The sequence below is a fragment of the Fringilla coelebs genome (assembly GCF_963513975.1).
Source record: "Fringilla coelebs genome assembly, chromosome: 20".
NCBI classification, from domain to species: domain Eukaryota; kingdom Metazoa; phylum Chordata; class Aves; order Passeriformes; family Fringillidae; genus Fringilla; species Fringilla coelebs.
This window is the reverse complement of record NC_140046.1, coordinates 8,025,191-8,048,441: the sequence shown is the minus strand read 5'-3', so window position 1 is coordinate 8,048,441 and position 23,251 is coordinate 8,025,191. Positions and strand designations below refer to the sequence as shown.

Genomic DNA, 23,251 nt, shown 5'->3' with positions numbered 1-23,251 from the left:
CTCTTCTGCACTGCAGTGAACACAGCCCTTCCCAAAGGACACAACACGGGGTGGGAACTGGGTCAGGGAAAATTATCATGCATTCTGTCATCTGCCTTCTTAGATACATTCTATTGATGGCCTGCACTGATGAAACCCCAAAGAGTGAGCTCAGCTGGGGAGACTGATCTCAAGTGGAGACCAGTATGGGTTATTTGATCCACTCCCAGGAATGACACTGCAGCCTTGTCCCCAGCCCAGAGGGCTGTGGGTGTTCTGCAGCAGCACCACAGCAGAGCCAGAATTTTTAACAGGATCACTGCCTGCTCTGCTTTCTGCCTGCTTGAGCACCTGCCCAAACCCCAGGCATGTCACCCAGGACATTGTCACCCTCCACAGTGGAACAGCCACAGCAGGAGCTTTGCACAGCTGGTCAGTGGAGCAGCATGACCGTGTGAGACTGCAAAGAGTGTCCTTTTTCTGCAGGGATCCCTTATAAACCTGCTCCTGGCAGCAGCCCTGAGATTCATCCCACTGCAAATTGCACTTCAGGCTCTTCAGTGGTCACAGCTGCTTGGTGTCCCTTCCTTGGAGGGAGACTGTGTCTGGAGTCTCGGTGGTCAGGACAACCCAAGATGTGTTGGAGAGTCTCCTTTTCCAGCCTGGCAGCCAAAGGAGGAGTCAGGATTCCTCAGCTCTGGTTCTCAGGGTTGTTTGTTTTTCCTTATCCATGACATTCTTTCTCTGACCCGCTGGGGTCTGTCTGGCAGGTCGGGGTGAGGCACACTGACACCCTCAGGGCAGTGTTGTCTTTTTATACTAAAAACTACCTGTACTTTATTTACAATAATTTCCCAATACCTATCACCTATGTTAGACAGTCTGTCTCTACTCTAAACCAATCCAGAAGTGCCAATCCAGAAGATGGAGGACAAGAAGAAGAAGGGGAAAGACAGAACATGCCCAGATTCCTCCACTTGCCTCTTGAACCCCCATTCTAAAAAACCCCAAATTCTACCTTGTCACACAGTGATAAATTCACCATCATTCTACTCAAACTCTTGTGGCTTGTAAATCCTCACACAGAGTTGGTAAATGTTTCCATGGGCTAAAATCAAAGGCACAGGGGGTTTTGACTCCGTGCCAAGGTCTCTGAGCCCCTGCCAGGGTCTTGAGCCATCCAGGGCAGCCAGAGCAATGTCCTGGGCTCCGACACCTGCGAGGTGGGTGACAGTCCCACACTCCATTCCCCTCTCCCCATGAATGGTGAAGGAGCAGCTGCACTGGAAGAAAACCCCAACCCTGCTGTGTGCTGAGGCTGGGTCACACAGGCAGGGTGAGGAGCAGAGACCCTGCAGAGTTACTCACCAGCCCACTGCGGCTGGGCCTGCCCCCGACCGAGGAGGCCACGGAGCTGACGGAGCTGATGGAGGAGCTGCTGGGGCTGTGGGTCAGGGCTGACACCCCCATGGCCATCCTCTTGCTCTTCTTTGCCTTGGCAGGGCTGGTGGATGGGAACCCAATCCGGATCACCTTGTGGATGGGAGCAAAGAGGCCAAACTTGGGTGGGCACTGGAAGTACCTGGAATACAGGAGATGCACCAAGTGAGGAGTGGCAGAGCAGCCAGCTCACCCAAGCCTTGCAGAATGGCACTGCCAAGCAGTACAAACCCCACAGCTCATCTCTGGGTGCTTTGGTGTGGCACTGTTTCTTAGAATTCACAGGATCACTGGGTTGGAAGAGACCTTCAAGACCATGGAGTCCAGCCCAGCCCCAACACCTCAACTCAACCCTGGCACCCAGTGCCACATCCAGGCTTTGTTAAACACACCCAGGGATGGGGACTGCACCACCTCCCTGGGCAGCCATTCCAGTTCTTTATCACCCTTTCTGTGAAAAACTTTTTCCTAATATCCAACCTGTATTTCCCTGGATTCAGCCTGAGGCTGTGTGCTCTGGTTCTGTCAGTGCTGCCTGGAGAAAGAGCCCAGCCCCACCTGAGCACAGCCACCTTTCAGGAGCTGTGACAGTGATGAGGTCACCTCTGAGTCTCCTTTTGTCCTGGCTAAACAACTGATTTCCTGTGTACAAGCAGTTGGATTATTCTCCTTTCCTGCTTGCAGCACTGGGAATCTCCATGTTTGCATTTGTGGTGCTTCAGCAGAGGGACCTGAGGTAATTGCCAAGCACCAGCTGCTGTGCACTTTGGTAAGATGCCAGGACAGACACAGCTGGCAGCCTGGAGAGCACAAATCCCAGAACATAAACACAGCACAAGCACTCCTTCCTCACAACCAAAACTTGGGTGTGCTCTTTACCCTGCTTTGAGGATGAGGATGCAGTGAAATGTGACTGCAGGGCGATGGCAGGAGATGGACAAGGCTCTACTCTGTGAGCTCTGCAATGAGACAAGAGGCCATGGGCAGGAAGTTCCAGCTAAAACTGAGGAAGACCTTCTTCCCTGCACAGTGACCAAGCCCTGCACAGGCTGCCCAGAGAAGGTGTGGGGATATTCCAGAACCTTCTGGACACAAGAGTATGCCATGTGCTCTGGGATGACTCGTCCTGAGAGGAAGGTTGGGCTAGATGACCAACTGTGGTCCTTTCCAACCTGACCCACCCCGTGACTCTGTCAAATAAAAAGATCTGAATCACACAGCTCTGTATAAATGTTCCACAGGGTAAAAATCTTTCCTCCCAAAACAGGGGAAAACAGCAGCTCAAACCTTTGAAGCTAAAAATACAATCACAGCAAACTCCAGCGTGTGCCACCTCCTCTGGGTGGCAGAGAAGCTGTTTCCTATGCCAACAAACTTGGAAAGATGAAAGCAGAGAAGAGGGAGGACCAGAAAATTACAGTGCATGGTCTCTTCCAGAACTGCACCAAGCCCAGTGATTCTGTGTCTCCAGAGCCCCCTTCCAGAATAAAAATGAGCCACAATTCAGTGCCAAACCCTGGAAACTCCCTCAGGGCCTTGGCTGAGCAGCCAAGGTTCATTTGCTGCTGGCCAGCTGCACTGCAGCAAGAAAACCCAGATCACCTCCAGCATGGTGTCCCCGAGTTCCAGGGGAGCAGCCAACACAAAAAGCTCCTCTAAGAGCTTTCTCAGTGGCCTCCCAGCAAGAGTGGGACTAAATACAGGCTCACAAACCAATCTGTCCTGTGTTAATATAATAAAAGCAGGTTCTAATGACTATATTACACAAATCCAGTTTTACTAGCACAAGTTTTCTCTCTCTCCAGATGTGAGCAGCTGTTTCCCCATCGCCTTTTATTTTTAAGAGCTGGCAGCCATACAGCTGTGTCACAGGCAGACCCCTGTGTGCTTGGGAGGCCAGGGAACAGCCTGATCTCCAGCCAGATGAGAATAAAATCAAATTTTAAACATCAGCTCAGATCCATGTTTTTTCTATAACAAACTTTAAACAACCCCTCTACAGCCCCAAATCTCTCAGCCTTCTTGACCTCTTGCCAACACAGGCCCTTGGGTTTTAAAAACCAGCCACACCACAGGCTGACCTCTTGCAAACCTGCCAAAGCCCTGCTCAGCATCATTTTCCCAAATTCCAGTAGGCTCAGGCAGGCCAACGGCCCCTTCCACAGCTCTGCCTGCTGTAAGCACAGCCTGGTACTCTGGCTGCACAACAATCCCAAATGTTAATTCCCTTAAAAGCCTCTGACAGCTCTTAGCAAGTTCAGACTTGCATCACTATGTCTGCCCATTTTCTTTCAGTCCAGATTGAAAGTGGTTGCAATTAACTTTTATAATTCAGAAGCAGAAATTGGGTCCAAACCACTTGGCAGAAAAAATAAAAAAATCTACATGAAAACCAAGAGCTGCTCTCAGTGAGTATGGAGGAGCTCAGTACTCACATTACAGAGAGGAAACAGGGCAGAAGAGTGATGGCAATGCAAACTGCAGGTGGAAAACAGCACAGGAAATGTTGAAATAGATGGGAAAATCTTCAGTGTCCAAGGCTGGCAAACAATGCAAAAGTAAAAGGTTCTGGGCAGTTTAGTGAGCAAGGACTCTTGAGTGGAGCAGAGAGAAAAGGGAGAGCAGTAAAATAAGCAAGTGACACTTAAATTGCTAGAGATGAGTCCATGGAACTGGCTTGGCTTTGTGGAACTGACGCCAGAGCAAACCACAGCAGCACCTCTGCAGTCTCCTGAGCAGACAAGAAAGCAGCAAAGCTGAGTGCAGATCAGCACCACCTGATGAACACAGGGGCTCCCCACAGTGACACCCTGTCCCCTGGGCCACTGCCACTGACCCACAGCCACTGGAGAGCCACAGCTGCTGGGAAAGCCCAGCCCCAGGGGCTGCCCTTGGTGCATATGCACACCTGAACCTGCAGGAAAATCAGGGACCCACGCTGGGAAATGGATTTATGGAGAGTTCTCCGAACCTGGCAGGAGGCTCACACAGTGTGCACCTGTGTGCAAACCTTGAGATGAGAAATGCTGACTTAGAAATGCCATGGAATAGGACAGACATTGCTGGGAGAGAAATGGAAATAGGAAAAAGTTTCAAAGGATGGCCTCGCAAATAAGACTGGATACTTTAGAGAAACAGAACTATGAAAGATGCATTATGGTAGGAGCATGAGGAGTAATTTTAGAGTAAGATTAGCTTTAAGGCATTTACAGCATGGTGTGGGCAAAAGCTGATAAGCCAAGAAATACCTATAATGTATTGTGATAAAGAAGTAGTTGGCTTCTGATTATAACAGCATTAATTACATCTGTATTGTCTCACCCATGAGACTGAAAATGGAACAAAAATTTTGAAAACACCTCTCAGTTACTCCATCTCTGGGTCAGAAAAAGACATAATCCAACAAGCCACCCCAAATTTCAGCCAGTTCACCCCCAACTCAGGTGGAGCAGCAAAGGTGAACAATGTCACCAAAGGCTCCAGGCTACCTCTGCTGCTCCCACCAGCCTCAGTGCCTTGAGCTCCAGTCTTGGGTTTATTCTCCTGCTGCAGCTGCAGCAGGCAGTGCTGGGCTTGCTGGCCAGTGCTCACTAGATGGCAACCATCACCAAAGCACAGCCTGCAGAGTGCTGGACAGCCAGGCTGATCCTGGCAGGACGAGATCAGCACAGCCTCAAGAATTCCAGGCTGCCACAGCAGCCAGGGAAGGCGCTCAGGGGTGCCCACAGGCACCAAGGGAGGTGGTTTGACTGTGCTAGCTTCTCCAAACCACTGCTGCTAAATGGGCACCTGCTGCAAGAAAATCAAAGGCTGGATGAAGGCTCACAAGGACAGACAGGGACAGTGCTGCAGCCTTGCTCTGAACAGTGTGAACCCAAGGAGGAGCCTCTGCAGACAGGGCACACAGCAGAACCGCAGCAGCTTCAGAAGACGGATGAGTTCCAAAAGCTGGATTTCCAAACCACAGCAACTGAAGTACGAGGATGAGAGGCAGACAGCACCACACCCACATCTGCCTTTCACACCTTCCACATGCACAAAGACAATAAATACTTCCTGAGCACCATGAACATTAATCTTCCAAATAGTTTGAACTGTGTGATAAAAAAAGCAGAGCCTTGCATTCACTCCATGATTTATTCTCTGCCATCCTGCTTCTTTTATTTTGAGAACAGGCTGAAACTCAGCCATCTGCTGCCAATCATTTACTGCTTTCTTGCCCTGACATTGAACAAGACAGCTTTTCTCCTAATTTAAATGAAAGCACATGGCTGCTGGACAAAAAAAGGCTGACCCAACATAAGAAACTTTTATTACAGAACCTGAGTTCTAACAAGGCAGGAACTCATAGCTCCTCAGTTTCACAGTTATAGGTTGGACTTGATGATATCAAAGGTCTTTTCCAACCTAGTTCATTCTGTGAAAGATAAATCTCACCTCTAAAGCCAGTCTGCCTTCAGAAGCTCCAAGAAACCCACAGTATTTCCCACTTAAGGAACTTGTGTAGGACAAGGAATCAGTTGCCCCTGTATTTGAAGCATGGTCAGAGCTGCTGTATAATTCAGATTCGAACACCACCAAGCTCAAGATCCAAGGCCTGGGTCATTCTGTTCACTAAATTCCACATGAACTGAAAGAGCTTCCCAGCAAGCCTTGAGATGTCCCTGCCTAGTTTTATAGATACTAACAAGGTATTTTTTAGAAAATAAAAGAGTGGAGGTGCCTAGGGAGTCAGAGGTGGCAAGATCAATCAGCAGACACCTATCCCACTACAGAATTAGTACAGGGACAGAAAACAACCACCAACTGTTCTTTCAGTGCTCTGGAAATTTGTTCCCAGAAAGAACAGAATAAAACATTATATAAGTGAGGAGAAAAAAAAGTAAAATCTTTTTGTTTTGCAGTTCTGACAGGGTGACATAGCACATGGAGAAAGTTTATGCCAGGAATGTGTGGTAGAAAGCAGAGCTAATACAATCAACAGAATCAGTTTCTAGCAAAAATTAAATCCCACTGTAAGTTATCTTCTCTCCCTACTTTCTCCTGTTCCCTGAAGCCATTCACAGAAGTTATCTGATCCTGCTTTAAAATGGCCCAGTGATGAGGTTTGTATTGATCTCCCTGCAAGGCTGTCCAAAAGCCCAGAAGACTCAAAATTAGACTCTCCTCCTCCCAGCCCACAATGTCCAACCAAGCACAGCCCTAACTCTCTGTAGGAATGTTGACAGAGCGACCAAATTATCCTTTGTCTCCTTAAAAAAAGAAAAAAGCCTGGAAGTTTCTCTCCTCCACTTGGTAAAAAGATACCTCATAAGACCTTTGAGATTTCACCTCAAACCTAAGGCTACCTAATTAGACAGAAGCCAGAAAGTCCCACCTAAGTAATTCACTAGAAAAAGAAGAGACCAAAAGAAATAATTGAGAAATAATTGCTTTTTTAAAGTGTTTTTAGCAAGAGCAAGAACCTCTTGCCCCTCACTCAGTTTTTCTGTGTAAGAGCTTTATTTTACCTTTTACTAAAACTTTTCTGTTTCCAACACTATCTCAGAAGCCATCCTACTAATTTTATGCCATTCCAAGTAGCTGAGCCATCTCAAGTCTGATAGGTTCCTCTAAGAGCTCAAACTCAAAGAAAAAAAAGAAGGCACCCCAGGAGGTGTGTGGGGGTTCAGAGCAGCCAGTACCTTGTGCCAGCAACTGCCCCATCGTTCTTGCCCAGGGGCTCATCCAGCTCCACTCCACACCACTCTCCTTTGGCAAAGTCCGTCTCTCCCACGTAGCGCACCACTCCTGTCTTCGTGCCACCCACCTGCAGAGAGAAGAGATTTAGAGAAGATGTTTGGAGATAAGAGGTTTAGATAAGAGGATTAGAGATGGCAGCACTTGTAGCATCCCAAGAACTCTCCCCCCTTGGTCAGTCCCCAAGCCCTCAGCCCTGGAAACATTAACTACTTACCACAGAGTCATCCATCCCAAAGGGAAAAACAGTCTCCCCCATGGCCTTGGTGTCACAACTTCCTCAGGTTTCTCCTTCCCCTGTCACTACCTTGGTACCCCTGGTGGCCACCCCCCTACCCCTGGTGGCCAGGCCCCTCTGCCCAGCCCTTAGCTCTGCCCCCCACCCCTTCCCCTTTATAAGCTCCACGTGGTTCTTCCTCTTTCCCTGGGTTTGTCCTTCAGTGACAGTGACTCTGCTGGAATAAACCCTTGCAAAGAGCCTTTCCTGCCTCTATCGCTGAGCCAGCCATGGTGAATGTTGAGTGGAGGTTTGAGTGCACTGCCTGAATGTTAACTCAGCCTGCCTTTCGACAGAAGGGGCTTGCTGGGGACAGGGGACAGGCAGCAGCACCTGCGGTAACGCCTGCATTTTTAATTGGCGCCCAACGTGGGGCGCACCCCTTCTGTCTTTGTGCCACCAACCTGCCAGAGAGGAGATGGTCAGAGAGAAGGGTTTAGATAAAATGTTCAGAGAGAAGAAGTTTAGATAAGAGGGTTAGAGATGGCAGCACTGTCGTAGTAACAGGTCCCCCAGCTAGGTAATAATTATTATAGACTCTATGTATAGGACTGTGTTTTCTGTTGACAGAGCGACAAAACTATTCTTTGTCCTCTTAAAAAGGAAAGAAGCTCAGAAGTTTATCTCCTACATTAGGTGAAAAAGCCACCTCATAGGCCCAGGGGACTTCACCTCAAACTTAAGGATAACAAATTAGACAGAAGCCAAAAAGTCCCGCCTGGGCAATTTACTAGAAAAAAGTGAACAAATAAACTCATCACTTTTGTGAGGTCTTTTACCAGGAGCAAGGACCTCCTGCACCTAGCTCGGTTTTTCTCTGCTTGTTATTTTGCCCTTTATTAAACCTTTTTGTTTCCAACACTGTAACAGAAGCCATCCTGCTGGTTTTTATGCCTCCAAGAGTAGCTGAGCTATCTTGGGTGTGTTACAGACCTCCAAAAGCTTATGAGACCCGGCTCAAAGAGGCAACAATAACATCTATGATTCACAGAAGGCTGATCAATCTCTCTTTTTATTAAGAAACCCATTATTTTTATAGACAGTTATGATACAGCTGGATTGGTCTTTTAATTAAAAAACTATCACTGTTGGTTAATTAAGAAACCACCTTTTGGTAAGCAAATCTCCGTAACACGTTCCATGTGTTCACAACAACAGGTGCAGCAAGTTCAGAATTGTTTCTCATTCTTTTCTCTGATTTTCTCACAGACTTTTTCCAGCACAACACCTGGGAAAGCTGTGTGTTGGTCAGGGAGCTGCTGCCACACTTCCACTGACACAAGGGGACTGAAGCTGGGACAGGTGTTTAGACAGGGGAACAAGACTTCTGTACTTTCTGTTTCAGATCTGATGGCATCAGCAGATAGTTCTCACACCGAGTTCTAGCTAATTGTTATAAAAGCAATAAAATCTTATCTTTTACCAAACATAATATGTCATTGCTTTTATAGTTGTTTTGGGAAAAACGACAACGACCAAGCATAAAGCAGCTAAAAAGAGCTCCTTTTGGAAGTTCCAAAAAATGGAAACAATATTGAATAGTTCTCACACCAAGTTCTCCCAGCGCTTAAGTTGTCTTTCCAATAACTGCAAAGTGATTTTGGGACTGCCCATCTGAAAGATATCAGAGTAGATATAATTAACATGTATTTCAAGGTGTCAACTAATTACACCAAGTTACTTTGTGAGGCCACAAAGGAGTTCAAGCCCTGCAGGCACAGCTCATACCTGCCCTGCCTGAAGAACCATGACCTGCACTGACAGGTTTTCCAACAGTTCTGGGCAATACTGGGACATGACAGCAAGAGGACAGCTGAGCCAGGAAAGCATTCCCTGCTCCTCAGCTTGCTCCCAGGATGTAGAAACTGCTCAAAATAGAGGTGTTCCACTTTTATCTTCACTTCCTACAGCAACAGTGCTGACAAAGTGCATGGGAGTGGGCTCAGCTCACTGCCAGGCATCCTCCAGCACAGGTTTCTTCCCCCACCATGGAGAAATAAGAATAAATCACACCTTTTTCTCCTGAATTTACACTTTAAGGTCCTAAAGTTTGCAGCTTCATGAGGAGACTCAAGGAGGGCAAGTCAGGGAGCTGTGTTTTGATCATTGCTCTGAGAGTGCATGGCACTGAGCAGCAGCTGCCTCTGCTCTAAACACTCCCACTGAGACACTTGGGCTGAGAAAAGGAAGATAGAAAAGGAGGAGGGTGGTTCTAAAGGTTCATACTTCAAGTAAATCAGCATATGATCTAAACCTTTCTAGCCTAAATTCTAGGAAGAAAGCTTAAATATAACTTTAAAATTAAATTTGCAGTTTCATCCCAAATGACTTGCAGTTATTCATTTTCTTAATATTAAATTGAACATTAAAAGGTATCAACAGAATGTTATTTTCCTACAGAAAACAGTGACAGCTGAATGCAGAAAACTCTGGGTTTGTGTATTTTAGAGTAGCAATGTTATATTTAACAATTCTAAATCCCTAAAAAATTGCTAATGTAAAGGAAAAAAGAGTTTTCCTAGACTAAAAATAACTGCACCTTTATGGACTAAATGGCACAGCTCTGAAGTCTGAGCCCAACCTCAAGTCCTGGGAGGCTGCAGCACACAGCTTGAATTAGTTCATCCCTTCCCCAATGAAACATCCCCAGTAGTTTCAAGGGACAGTCTGGGGCTTGACCTTCACAACACAACGAAGCCAAGGATATTCAGAGGATATTCAGCAGGTCTGCATCCACTGGTGAGTCAGAGCAGCACCATGCAGCCATGGAAGAACATCCACACACCTTCCCTGCTGATTGTAGCATCATTGACATCACATTTCACTGGGCTTATCCCATCCAAATGACAAAATGGGATGCAGACCAGTATCCCAGGGCTGAAAAGACCATGATGCTAATCCTTCCTGACACTGTCTTCAACAGAGCTAACATATCAATTAAACTATTTACCAGATGAGCAGCAGGACAGATCTCAGTGGCTGCTGAGAGTGACACCCCCTCCAGCCTGTGTCTGCTCTCTGCTCCTCATGGTCCTGCTCATCCCACAGCAGTTTCCTGCTCACCTATGGCCTGTGGGCATTGCTCTGCTTGTAATACACTCCAATACTCAGGAAGAAGAGAAAAATAAAATTCTCTGTGTCTTTCAGGCCATCAGGGACTGTCCCCAGCCATGCCACACACATTCAGGGTCAGCAATGGCTGAGGCACCTGCTTGATCATACTCCCATGCAGAAATCCAGTGATAACATTGTCCTTTCTGTTTAACATCCTAATTTACCCATTTAAATTGATTTTCAAAGTGTTTCCACAAGACAGGGCTGCTGAGCAGAGGGTGAGGTGGGAACACAAAGTGCCCAGCACAGGGACAAACCTCCCCTGCAGAGCTCCTGTGTCCTGTGCTGGGGACAGGGCTCAGCAGAGCCCTGAGACTCCTGCTGCTCACCTCTGAGAAGAGGAAGGAAGGAGGTGGAGGAAAAGAGCACACACAGGACACTTGCTTCACACTCTGAGGACCTCCAAGTACTTTGTGTTTGCAGCACATCAGCTTATTCCACTCTGCTACTGGGTGATGCCAACAAGAACTTGGTAATCACCTTTGCTGGACAAGTGTGGCTTGCTCTTGTTAGAGCTGTGCCTGCAGGCTCTACCCAGCCTCTAAACTGCAGCAACCATCCCTTCCCTTGGGGATGAATGGCTGGGTTTATTTCCCCCTCCCCATACTCATCCACCCACTAAAGGATCCTCTTTCCACCCGAGCTGAGAGGCAGGAGCTGTGATTTCCCTTCTAGCACTGAAAATCACTGTACAGGAACACTTGATTTACAGAGGGTGCTTTTGGCAAAGGCACAGGCTGTGGGTCCAGCTACTCACAGAGCACCTGAAATAATGCAAGGGGGTAAAAGTGGCCATCACATACTGGGGCTGGGTCCCAGCTACAGCCAGGGGCAGGCTTCAGCAGCTGGTGAAAGGTGGAGAACTGGCTCGTGGTCAGGTTTATCTGTAAATACAACTTTACCTCCATGTGCAATCTGGCCATCAGCAGCTTTATCTGATTGAATAAATACCATGTCATCTGAGAATGCCAGAACTGGCTTTTAAGGTAAGGGGAGAAACAGACAGCCAGGAATTACAGGCCAGCCCTCTCTGTGTGAAGCTACAGGAATTTTTGTAGTTTCTTTTCATCCAATCACTCATCTTTGTGCCTACCCATCCCCACAGCACAAGTCAGCATTGCACAGCAATGAGTCTGACAGCACTGCTGATGCAAGACATTTCTGTGGATTTATCTGTCAGGCACCAGGGAGAAAATAATATCCTAGGGAGGTGGTGTAAAAGGAAAGCCTGGAATTACAGCATTTCCTCCTGGGGCTGGCTCCAATACCAAGTCTGCCTGTGTTATTAACACAGTTTGCTCCACCACACTCCACTTAGAGCTCCCATCTAACTACAGCTACTGCACCCAGCAGACAAGGGCCAGGCAGTGGCTCAGCCCAAATGAATGGTTAGGAGGGTGTGCACAAAGAGCCTCTAAGGGTTAATGGGGCAGCAGGGCAGGGCAGCTGCTTTGGGCTATTTATTTCCCTCTTTGTTTCACTGCATAAAAACAGGATGGTTTAGGTTGGAAGGGACCTTAAATTCATCTTGTTCCACCCTTGCCATGGGCAGGGACACCTTCCACTAGACCAGGTTGCTCCAAACCCCATGCAACCTTGCCCAGGGATGGGGCAGCCACAATTCCCTGAGCCTGTGCCAGGGCCTCACCACCCTCACCAGGAAGAATATTTCCTCATGCCAAACCTGACCCTGCTCTGTCAGTTTGAAGCCTTTCCCCCTTATCCTGACAGTACACACTCCTGTAAAAAGCCCCTTTCCAGCAACAATCCCATACAGTGAGCAAAGAGCTCTGACCAGGAGCCCCAGATGTTTTCTTACCTCCTGAATCCTGCAAACAGCTGGAACACTTCCCATTGCCTGTCACAAACTTCCACAGGGACAGGGAGCCACCACCCCCACACTGCCACTCTGCTGCACTCCCCAGCCATGACACAGCAATTGCTGGAGCTCTAAGCAGGCAGTGGAATACTGAGAATCCTGCCTCGATAGAAATACAGAACAGGATCCCTCCTTCTTTTCTGCCAGGTTACCAATAAGGGAATATGCCTGGTGACTGAGAAAGGCCACACAGGAGCATTGCTGCACCTCTAGGACTCCACAAGCTGGTAGAGCTCCAATGGTTAACCAGGAGAATAAAGAGCAGGAATCCTTCCTTCATGTGAAAAATGCATATTTTATGATTGGCTGTTTGCAAATATTAAAATGAATATTATATGTGTTTTATTAGAAAGTGATGCTGTGTTAATTTTCTTAAGCAGTGTGTTAAATACAGGTTTAGGTTATAACATAATGTTAAAATAGAAACTATGCTATGTAAGATACTTTTTGAAAAAAGAGAAGAATGAGGTACTTGCTCCAAGGTAGCAGCCACAGGACACCTCAATCTTCCAGAGAAAGAGAATTTATTGCCCCATTATCGAGTCCTTCCCACCTTGCTCAGCCTTCAGGATTCAGAGGAAGAAGCTGACACTGCCCAGACAGAATCCTGTGTTTGAATGGAATTTATGCATCATGTGTGAGGTGTATGAATATGCAACAGGCTGTTGCTTTTAAGGGTTAATCCTCTGTAACATGGCTCCTTTTTTGGGCTTATTTTACCAAGAAAGAGGTACCTGGACTGTCCCTAACTCTTTGTTCTTATTGTCTCATATTGTCCTAAATCCTAATTGTCCAAATTATTATTACTCTAATTATATTACTATTTTTATAACCATTTCATTACTATTAAACTTTTAAAATTTTAAAAACAAGTGACTGGCATTTTTCACACTTCATGACACCCTGCACACCTCTCCAGCAGCAAGGCTTCAGTCTCAGGCACTGAAATAGCTCAGGGATTTTGGCAGCAGAGCAGTGAGTTGTCTCTGCCCGAGGAGAAGGGCTTAGGCTGCAATTCTCCTGCCCAGGGAGCTTCTCAGGAAATTATTTCTCACTCAGGAGGTTCAATGTTTTCTGCAGCTCCGGGCTGGCTGAGCAGGGCTGTGGCAGGGACAGGTGGGGGGTGATAGTGAGGAAAGAACTTGATTTGTTTATCCATGAGTGCTTCCCATGGTTTGCCAGGAGCTTCAGCACTGCAGGCAAGAGCAGTGTGCAGCAGACAGAGGAGATGATTAAAACCACAGGCTCAGGGGAAAGCCAGGATCCATCCCAGCTCCACAGCCCTGCCCAGGCTCAGCTCGAGGGCTGCTGCTCCAGCATCTGCGCTGCCTTGGAAGACCTGCAGGTTCCAGCAAAATCACAAACCTGGCAACCCCCAGAAGGTATCTGGGGCAATACCCCTCAGCAATGGAACCAGCCCCTGGGATGTAGCCTGGCCCTTAAACAGCCTCATTTACCACTCCATTTCAACGCTGCACAACTCCAGTCAGGAAACATGAGCATGGCTGAAGGGCAGAATACCTATTCTAAGAGGAATCTTTTTAGTTCAAATCAATTTTTATTTAGGCTGACATAGAATAAAACCACCTACTTCCCCCACACTTCTGCTGAAAGAAATGGCATGGGGAATGATTTCAGCTGCTAAGAAGGCCTCTCCACAAAGAATGCAAAATACATTTTCTTAGGCAAAAAACCAAGCAGAAATTCCTCCCAGGCAGCAAATGCTCCACTGCTCTGTTTCCAGCCCTTCTTTCCCTGCAGAAAGGCAAAAAGCCATCCTCACATTAACAGAACTTCAGCAATTATCCCATTTCAGGAAGCTCAGCTGTCACTAAAGCAAAGGTTAATTGTCCCACATTTATTTGCCAGACTTCAAGAGATGAGTTCTACAACATTAGGGTGGATTTTTCATCTCTTTAATGCAATTTTTACATCTCTGGGAAAAAAGTCTTGAGTGCCAAAGGCAAATATTATCTAACTCTTCTAATGGAAAGAGTCTAATGGAAAGCTGAAAGTCACTTTCTGCAACTGCTGGAGAGTCAGAGAGGGTCTTGGAACAAAGTAACTGAAAAGCAAAAATGTCTTCAAGCTATAATGGACTTTAATGAAGTCAAAGAAAGGCACCATCAGGAAATAGCCTGAGTGCAGAGAGCCAGGTGTCCATCTGGCTGAGCTGGAAGGGTCCCCTGCAACCTTGTGCTCTCAGCACTCACTGAAAACAGGTCCTCCCTCATCTGAAAAGCCTTCCGTGGATCCCACACATCTAAAAGCCCCTCTGAGATAAAAATATACTCTTCCAGAAAAGGGAACACTAGGAGTAATAAAGACAACTAAAAACTGTACCAATCCATAGAGGATGAGCAAAGATTGGCTCAAGGAATTTGAGGCAACTCGGGTTAATTCAGAATTATTGTTTATGTATTCCAATACCCAACATGATTAACTGACTCCTCCCCTAAGTAAAATAAAAGCTGCCAAGCCAAGCAGATGTGAATGAACCATAACAGCAAATTATTTCTTCTGGTTATTATCTGTTCTTTTCCTGGCTCTCTATGACTGTGTGCAAAACAATTCCTCATGTTTCTGTGAGCTGAGCATTCCTGCTAGAACCAGGGAGAGACTAAGCTTATTCCAGGCTCACTCTCCTGGAGCTATTTATTACACTAACAAGTCACAGCACAAACTTTATCTAGTAACATCTGAGGTGGATAAATTAGCAGGCAGGGAGGGCAGGCTTTTAAGGATGCACCCTCATTAAAAAAAAAAGCAAACTTAAAAACCCAAACCATTCCCAAAGCACAGCTCAACGGAAGCCCAGGGGAGAGATGCTCCCAGGTTGTATTCTGTGGCTATGCCAAAATTCACACTGGGTGGGCCCCACTGAGATGAGCAGAGTGTTCAGGGAACAGGTCCTGTCTCAGAGAACTTATGGTCAGGAGAAGAAAGGGGTAAAACAAGTCTGGAGAGCATCATTCCACTGCTTCCCTGGTTCAGAAATGTGGGAATCCACAAAATCAGAGGGTTTTGGGAAAGCTGCAAAAAGCAGGCCTCAGAGACAGCAGAACTGTGATTAGAGCTAAGCAGTAGCCATGAGAGAGCCATTTTGTGCCTTGCTCATGAAAAGCTGCTGAACTCATGGTTGTGATGCTGTTTCACTGATAAGAAACAATAAACACCTGAGTCCAAACATGACCTACCATCTCTAGTGCCTTCAATCCCGACCTGGAGGGATTGATACCCTGACTGATATCGAGAAACCAACATGTCAGGGTACCCGTTGCCCATTCCCCAACTTCTGGGACTCAGGCTGGGCCCTCCTAGGGAACTCCCCTGTCAGGGGAGACCCTCCTGGAGTGGTTTTGTGTCAGGGAAGAGAGATGCACTGGATCTTTTCAGTCTTCAGGTTCTTGTTTATTGTTACCTTATCTAGAGTTTTGCACGCTGTCCACACCAGGGTCAGTGCGCTGGAAAAGCACCACAAATATGGCCAACAATCTCTTGGTACAAGGGCTTTTAAAGCTGAACTATCCAATTAAGAACTGACATCTAGATTATATCACATTTTAGCCCAATAACTGATCCCACAGAGCCGCAATGGGGACTTTTCCACCCAATTACAAAATGCCACCCAAACCCATGGAGAAGGAGGAAGAAGAAGGATGAAGAAGAAGCCCAGGATGACACCCTGTGCCCTCCATCTTGCTTCCATCCACAACACACTAAAAATCCCAAACCCTCAATTTCCCACCTAAGTGACACACCTGCACTGCTCTCTATAATCCATTTCACACTTCTGTGGATTCCAGTCTATTCTGGAGTTTAGGAAACTTTCTGCATGGATGAGGGTCACAGTCAGTGCTGCCCTGGGGTCAGGGCACCCCAGAGCAGACAGAGAAACATTCCCGGCACCCTGCCTTTCCACAATCGTTCAAAAACCTTTCAAAACGAGTTGTAAAATTGAGTTCTTGTCCTGCTGCCCGGGAAGAGAGCTGGGGTGTGTTTACCCCACCGATCCCACAACCAACTCACCAGCACACGGTCCCCGAGGCGCAGATCCTTCTCCCCCTTCTTCACCGAGCCGCTGTCCGACAGGTTGGAGCCCGACTCGTTGCCCGTCTTCATGGCGCTGTTGAGGACGCTCTCCCGCAGCGGGATCACGCGCGTGGACAGGGGCGGCGTGGCCGTCCCCGAGTGCAGGGACAAGTTCTGAGCCGTCAGGGAGTCCACGGAGGGCGCGTCGCTGCCCGAGCCCTCGGCCACCGGCTGCCGCGTCAGCTTGGAGGGTCGCGTGAAGATGCCCTGCAGCGGCTGGCACTCGAAGTAGCGCACTCCGCCCACGGAGCCGTCATTCTTACCCACAGGGTCATCCAGGACCACCCCTGCCCACTGGCCCGGGGCAAACTGGGTTTCCCCGAGGTACTGGATCACTCCCGGCTTCACCCCGTTCACCCAGACGCGCTCGCCCACCACGAAGTCTCCCAGGAAATCATCGCCCACCTCGGCGACCTTCGACGCCGACTTCTCGGTGCTGGCGGTGGATGTGGTGCCCTGCTTGTGTAAAGGTGAGCCTGTGGGTCAAAGGAAAACAGGGTTTGCTATAAGGAGAAATCCCAGAAGGAAGCCAAAACACCAGGAAAAGGCATTTACGGAAAGAAGACATCTGGGACAACAACTTAGATTGTGAGGACTGGGCCTGAGTGATGCCATTACTTACACACCCTCTTCAGTGTAAATCTGCACAGATCCTCCATCTGCTGCCCAGTTTCTGCAGGTCACACACAGAACATAAATAAATGACCCCATGTCTTCATCCCCTTTACAGTACCTCAGCCCCCTCACAGCCCCAGGGTGTGCATAAGCTCAGAAGCACAGGAGTGGTGGTAATTGCTTAAGGACCAAAGGGAGCCCAGTGAACTGCTGCTTTGCAGGAATAAACCAAAATCATCCTTCTACCCCAAAAAAGTAAACCAAAATATATATATTTAAAAAAAAAAGAGTGTGAGACACTGATGTTTTAGTACTTGGCACTATGAGAACCCCATTGTGTGTCCCACTAACACAGCATCTCTTTAAGCAGGAAGCATCTACAAACCTCCATGCAGGGTCACACAAAGTGCATGGAACTCAATAAACTGGCAATAAAGAGTGCCCTTTTCCCAGCACCAGCCTTCCAGCAATTCTCTGCTGCCTGGGGAAGGAAAACTGCAGGTGATGCTGGTATTCAGTGTTCTGCTCACACCCTCCAGCAGAATCTTGATCAGCCAAACTCTCCATAATACAAAAGAGGACCCTTAAACACATGGCAGGTGCCTGAATGGGAACAGAGTCACCCCAAGCAAATGAGACAGCAGTGATCCAACTCTTGCTGACCCCATTGTCAAACCCTCCCATCCCAAACTTTGGGCTTTCAGCCTGGGCCCAGGCAACAAGTGACAAGGACATGTGAACTTCATTAAAACTCTCTGAGGGTTGAAGGGAGAGGTTGAGCAAAGGCCTGAAAGAAACCACATGAGAAACTGAGGAAATGAGCTTGCAAAATAAATTCCAGCAAGTCCCATCCCATGGACCTTCAGCCATCCTCAGCTCTCAACAGCCCTGAGGTCCCAAGTGTGGTTCTCCCTCACAGCTGGTGCTGGCAGGAGGTTTGGTCCCACATATCCTGTGAAAGCTCCCTGGGCTCTTCAGCCCAACTTTCAGCTGAAGTTTCTGGGTGCCACCAACCAGAAAACACTAAAGCACAGCCAGGAAAAAAAATTTTACTTGCTGCCAGAGAAGGCTGGCAGAGGACACCCCAAGCAGCTGCAGAGACAAGCCAAACTTGAGTGCTTATGTGTAATGAACTGTGAAACTTGTTCAGCCTCAGCCATCTCTGTGGCTCAGTCCACAACACTTCTACAGCTCTTCCACAAGTAATGGGCCTGACAGATCAGGCTGAGCTCCTAGAAAGAATGAAAAACATAAAAGCTCTCAAAGCAAGATGCTTCAAAGCTTTGCCAGAGGTCTAGGAAAGAGGGAAGAAAAGAGCACCAGGGCAACAGCATGAAGAACTTAGTTTCTAAATCACGTGTGTAACAAGGGATCAATTTTGACACTTGGGTTCTTGTTAGACTCCAGAGTCAACACTTGACCAATTTCTATGGCCACAAGTTTGGGGCCCCTGGAAGCAGTGCCTCTGCCTGGTCTGAACCTTGTCTGAACAAGAGAGCAGCAGTTAAGGGGTGACTGTACAAACTCCTCTCACAACCAGGAGTGTCTCCAACCAGTTCACTGGGCTCAGGGGGCTAGAACAGCTCTTGAGAAGATCAGCCAAAAGGGACATAACACATGGGGAATGTTCAGGAGAATCCCATGGTGGGCACAGGAAGGACAGCAAGCACTGTCCCCAGCTGTGTGAACACTGCTGCCAGCTGGAAATGTTGGTGGCAACAGAGACCATGGAGCTCCCAGCAGAGCTCAGCCAGTTCCCAGGGAGAGCCTTCTCCTGGCTTCTGGACCCTGTCTAGGAAGTTTCCTCAACCTCATGTGTTCATCAAGAAGTTTTGGGGGCTTTTGGGCAAATTTCTGGCATTTAAGTTTGTGTCACTCAATTTTGTAGGACAGTACACCAAGATGAGCTCCATCAGATGGACAGCGTTACATCCAAGAACCAATTTCACCTTAAAAAAATTAAACCCAAAGACTATAAGGATGCTTAGAGCTTTTGATCTTTACAAAAGATTTTAAATACAAAGAAGTGTGAAGGAAACAGGGCTCCATCCATCTGAACTATAAAAACAATCATGGGCAGAAAATAAGGCCACTATTGTCATTTCAATGCTTAATAACACAAGACAGAAAAGCAGTCAGATTAGCAAACTACATTTTAAGAAGGCTCTGAGTTAAATAACCAAAGCTAACTACAGGAGTTTATCACCAACAAGGTCTGTGATGGGTAGGAGAATAAATTAAATTAGAAACACAACTTACACCTTGGTTTTGTGCTTGGCAGAGCACCCTAACACACAAAGATCATGCCACTGACATGTCTGTGCACACATACCCACCATGCCAAGGACAGCCAAACTAAACCTACTGTAGATAAAAGCATAGATGAAATCTGGGGGGCTCTGCTACTATATTGAGAAGAGATCAAGACTGTTTTTCTAGAGTTACTGAGCTCGAGTTTCAGCACAGCTCTTGATTTCAGGTGTTAGTCAATGGTCAAGGTACATTAGGTCACATTAACTCTCACAAGCCCCTCTGCAATGTGGCTGGGGTAAGCAAACCCTTCAGCAGCAAAGCTCAAGCAAAGAAAGGCAGGAAGGCTGCCCAAGGCTGAACAAACAATGCAGCAGGATTTAAAATTGCATTTAGCCTCACTGTATTTCACTGCAGGAGCAAATACCTTCAAAACTGACTTGGACCAGCCAAAAAAAAAAAAAAAAAATAAAGGACAGATCATTGGATTCCTGGTGCAACACTGTCCTCCCCCAAAAGCCAAAATTTTAGTGGAACTTTACACACTCTTGTTCATTTTAGGTGCCCGTGTGATAGGCAGGTATGCTGAATTACATAAGAGTAATTACATCTCAGGGAAACCATCTCATCCCAGGCTCCTGAGCAGTGCAGGCAGAAACATCATTATTCCTGAGCATGAGGTGAATTATTCAAAAGCACAGGATGTAAATAAAGAACTGCCTGAAGGTTCACCTTGTTTATTATGGCCACAGTGTAGAAACTTGTGTTTTACATGGCTTTCATTACCCACATATGAAATAATAACCACAGAGCAGCTAATGGGCTTTGGTGCAGCAGGTTTTCAGAGTAACCATGATCAAGCTGAACTCACTTCTCTTGGCTTTTACTAACCCACTAGCTAGATGGCCAGACAGCATCCCAAGTAGTCCAAGCAGACTGAGCTCAGGTAGGTATCTGGTCACCAACCTTTCAGAAGGCAAATGGCAGCAATGAGTAACTTGACTTCAGTCCCATGAGTAGCTTAGGATAGCCCAAAAGTGAGAGCAGTTGGTGGCAGTGCTCCAGAGAGCTGACATTGGCACTGCCACTCTCCAGAGCTGAAGGGAAAGACACCCAAGAGCATTGCCACAACAGAGTCCTGAGCTTTTCCAGCCTAAAAAGGAGTTGGTCTATTGGTCTGTGTCACTTGGATTTGCTGTTTTGAAGAAGAGAAGTCTTCTTGCTCTAGGCAGACTCCCCAGAGAAATGCCAACAAGTTCCAAAAAACTAGCTAGGAAAAAAGTTCCAAGAAACAGCAAACCAAGGGTACAGATGTCAGGTAGGAAGCTGAGAAGAGTTGCACAAGAGAAACCCACCCAAGAGAACAAACTGGGTTCTCTCTACTCCATCCCTGGCAGCTCCTGCTGATGCCAACCAAGAAGCCCCAGGAACTCTCTGAAGGTCACTGTGCTCTAGCTCAGCAGCTCACCTGGAAGCCAGCGAGGAGGAATGCTCTTCCTGCTCCATCCAGGAGGATCTCCCTGTGCTGCTCTGCCCAGAACAGACCTCACCTGCTAGCCAGGAGTCCACAGCAGCAGCTGCCCTCCCTCTCTCACTGGGGCCAGGCTCCAGGACACAACAAGCTGTGAGCAGGATCCACTCAGGCTTACAACTTTACAGCCCCATTGTGTTCATTAGCTGCCTCATTCTTCTGGGGCTTCCTGTAGGTCACAGCTTCCAGGGCTGAGCAACAACTTGTAAATCAGTCCCACAGAGCATCCACTGCATACACATCTTATCCAGCTCCAAACCTCTGCTTTCCCTTCCACAAAGCCTACACATCAGCCACCACTGTGGTGAACCTGGTGCTTGGAGCCCTTCCTGCATCCCACCAGGTTTAGGGACCCACACTGACAGGGCAGCAGTACTGCAGGAGCCAAACTCCCACCAGCCAAGAGCTGGAGAGGTTAAAAGTTTAACTGAAGTCTCAGCCCGTTCACAGGGCTCTTGTTACCGTGCCAATGAAAGCCATGTGTCCAAAATCCCTTGAAGGGCTTCTGCAAAAAGGGCAAGGAAACTGGAAACTGCTCTAGGAAGGAGTGAACCGAAGCTTTGCACAGCAGAGAAGCAAGAAACCCCCCCTCAAGAAAGCTCTGGAAACTGAAGAGGGAGGAAGAGAGCACTTGCTCTGCAGCAGGAATAGCTTTCCCTGCAGGACCCTGACATTCTGCTCAGCCTTGTGCTGTGTTTGGGTCACATCCACTGAACCCATCCATCCCCTCACTCCCTCCACAGCCTCCCACAGCACTCCAGTTGCTCATTTCTTAACACCAGGCAGCTGAAACAAAGGGGAAAGGGAACTTGTGTGTAAAGGGGAGGAAGGAGAGGAAGGGAAGAGCAGTTCAGTGTGGGAAGCAGGGCTCAGGGAGTGCTGCCCATGGGTTTCCTACTCCCTGCAGAACCCTTTTGTGGCCTGACTGCTCCCGAGGCACATGCCAGGCACCACAAGTGCCAAAGCACTCAGAAATGCAACAGCCTGTTGTGTTGCCATGGGAATCAGGAGACAGGCAGTTAATTGATGAAATGGAGGCACACTAGATTTAAAAGAAAGAGGAAAGAAAAAACAACAACAACAAAAAAACCCCCCAAAAACCCAACAACAAAAAAAAACCCCACACGCACAAAAAAACCCAAACCACAAACCAACCAACCAAAAAAACCCCAACAAAACAACAATAAAAAAAATACTAAAACCACAACCAAACAAAAGAAAGAAGAGAGATTCCAGAGTAGTGTCTCATGTCAGGAAGGAGGGAGAAATAAGCACAAACATTGTATTTACAGAAGAGCTTTACAGTTCCCCTAAAAGAGGTCTTTTTCCATTTCTATTTTAATTTTCAGAGGTTTTTACCCCCAAACATCACCACATCACAAGACATGCAGCACGGAGTTGCCCACCCAGTCCCAGCTGTGTTCCCTCTCCATGGTAAATCAATCAACTTCTCATCCACCACCCAGCACCAAAAGGAGCCCCAGCCTGGCAGAACTGGCACGAGATTGAAGACACTCCACCCTCCTGCCACTGACCTGTGATGGGGCAGCAAGCTGTGCAGTCTGAGAGCATCTCAAAGTGCAGCCTTGCAACCAGACTGGTCAGAAAAAAAAACCAAAAAACCACTTTTGGTACCAGCTCTGCTCCTCCCAGCCCGGGCAGGGCTTCAGGACAAGTCCTGAGACCAGGGGACTGTAATGCCCATTTGAAGCCAAGATTTTGTCAGTTGGAAAACCCTCCTGCTGCCCACAGGGGTGCCAGCTCAAAGGAATAAGGTCTGGTTTTACTGCCACAGATTTTTCAGGAGCCTTGGAGCACTAGAGCAGCCTGGCTCACTGCTTGGTTCAGTGCTCAGATGGTGAGATGGGGATGACACTCAGACACTGTCCCTGCTCAGAGCACCAAAGATCTGGGGTGGATGATTATACCCCATCCAGCACTGGGAATGTTTCTCTGTCTGCTCTGGGGTGCCCTGACCCCCAGGGCAGCACTGACTCTGACCCTCACTCATGGAGAAAGTTTCCTAAACTCCAGAATGGACTGGAATCCACCAAAGTGTGAAATGGATTATAGAGAGTAGTGTAGGTGTGTCACTGGGTGAGAAATTGAGGGTTTAGGATTTTTAGTATGTTCTGGATGGAAGGAAGATGGAGGGCACAGGGTGTCATCCTGGGCTTCTTCTTCATGCTGCTTCTTGCTCCTTCTCCATAGGTTTGGGTGGCATTTTGTAATTGGGCAGAAAAGTCCCCATTGCAGCTCTTTGGGATCAGTTATTGGGTTAAAAGGGAAAATAATCTGGGTGTCAGTTCTTAATTGGATAGTTTGGCTTTAAAAG

The 23,251-nt window shown here is 47.6% G+C and overlaps 1 protein-coding gene across 1 annotated transcript in view; it reads right to left on the bottom strand.

Moving 5' to 3' along the window:
* Nucleotides 1-23,251, bottom strand: part of CLIP2 (CAP-Gly domain containing linker protein 2) — a 68,794-nt gene that overhangs the window by 30,604 nt on the left and 14,939 nt on the right. The window contains exons 2-4 of the mRNA XM_084218854.1: nucleotides 16,458-16,996; nucleotides 7,104-7,228; nucleotides 1,348-1,561 (exon numbers count right to left, since the gene is read on the bottom strand). Coding sequence (XP_084074980.1) covers nucleotides 1,348-1,561; nucleotides 7,104-7,228; nucleotides 16,458-16,996 — 878 coding nt within the window. The remainder of the gene's footprint in view (nucleotides 1-1,347; nucleotides 1,562-7,103; nucleotides 7,229-16,457; nucleotides 16,997-23,251) is intronic.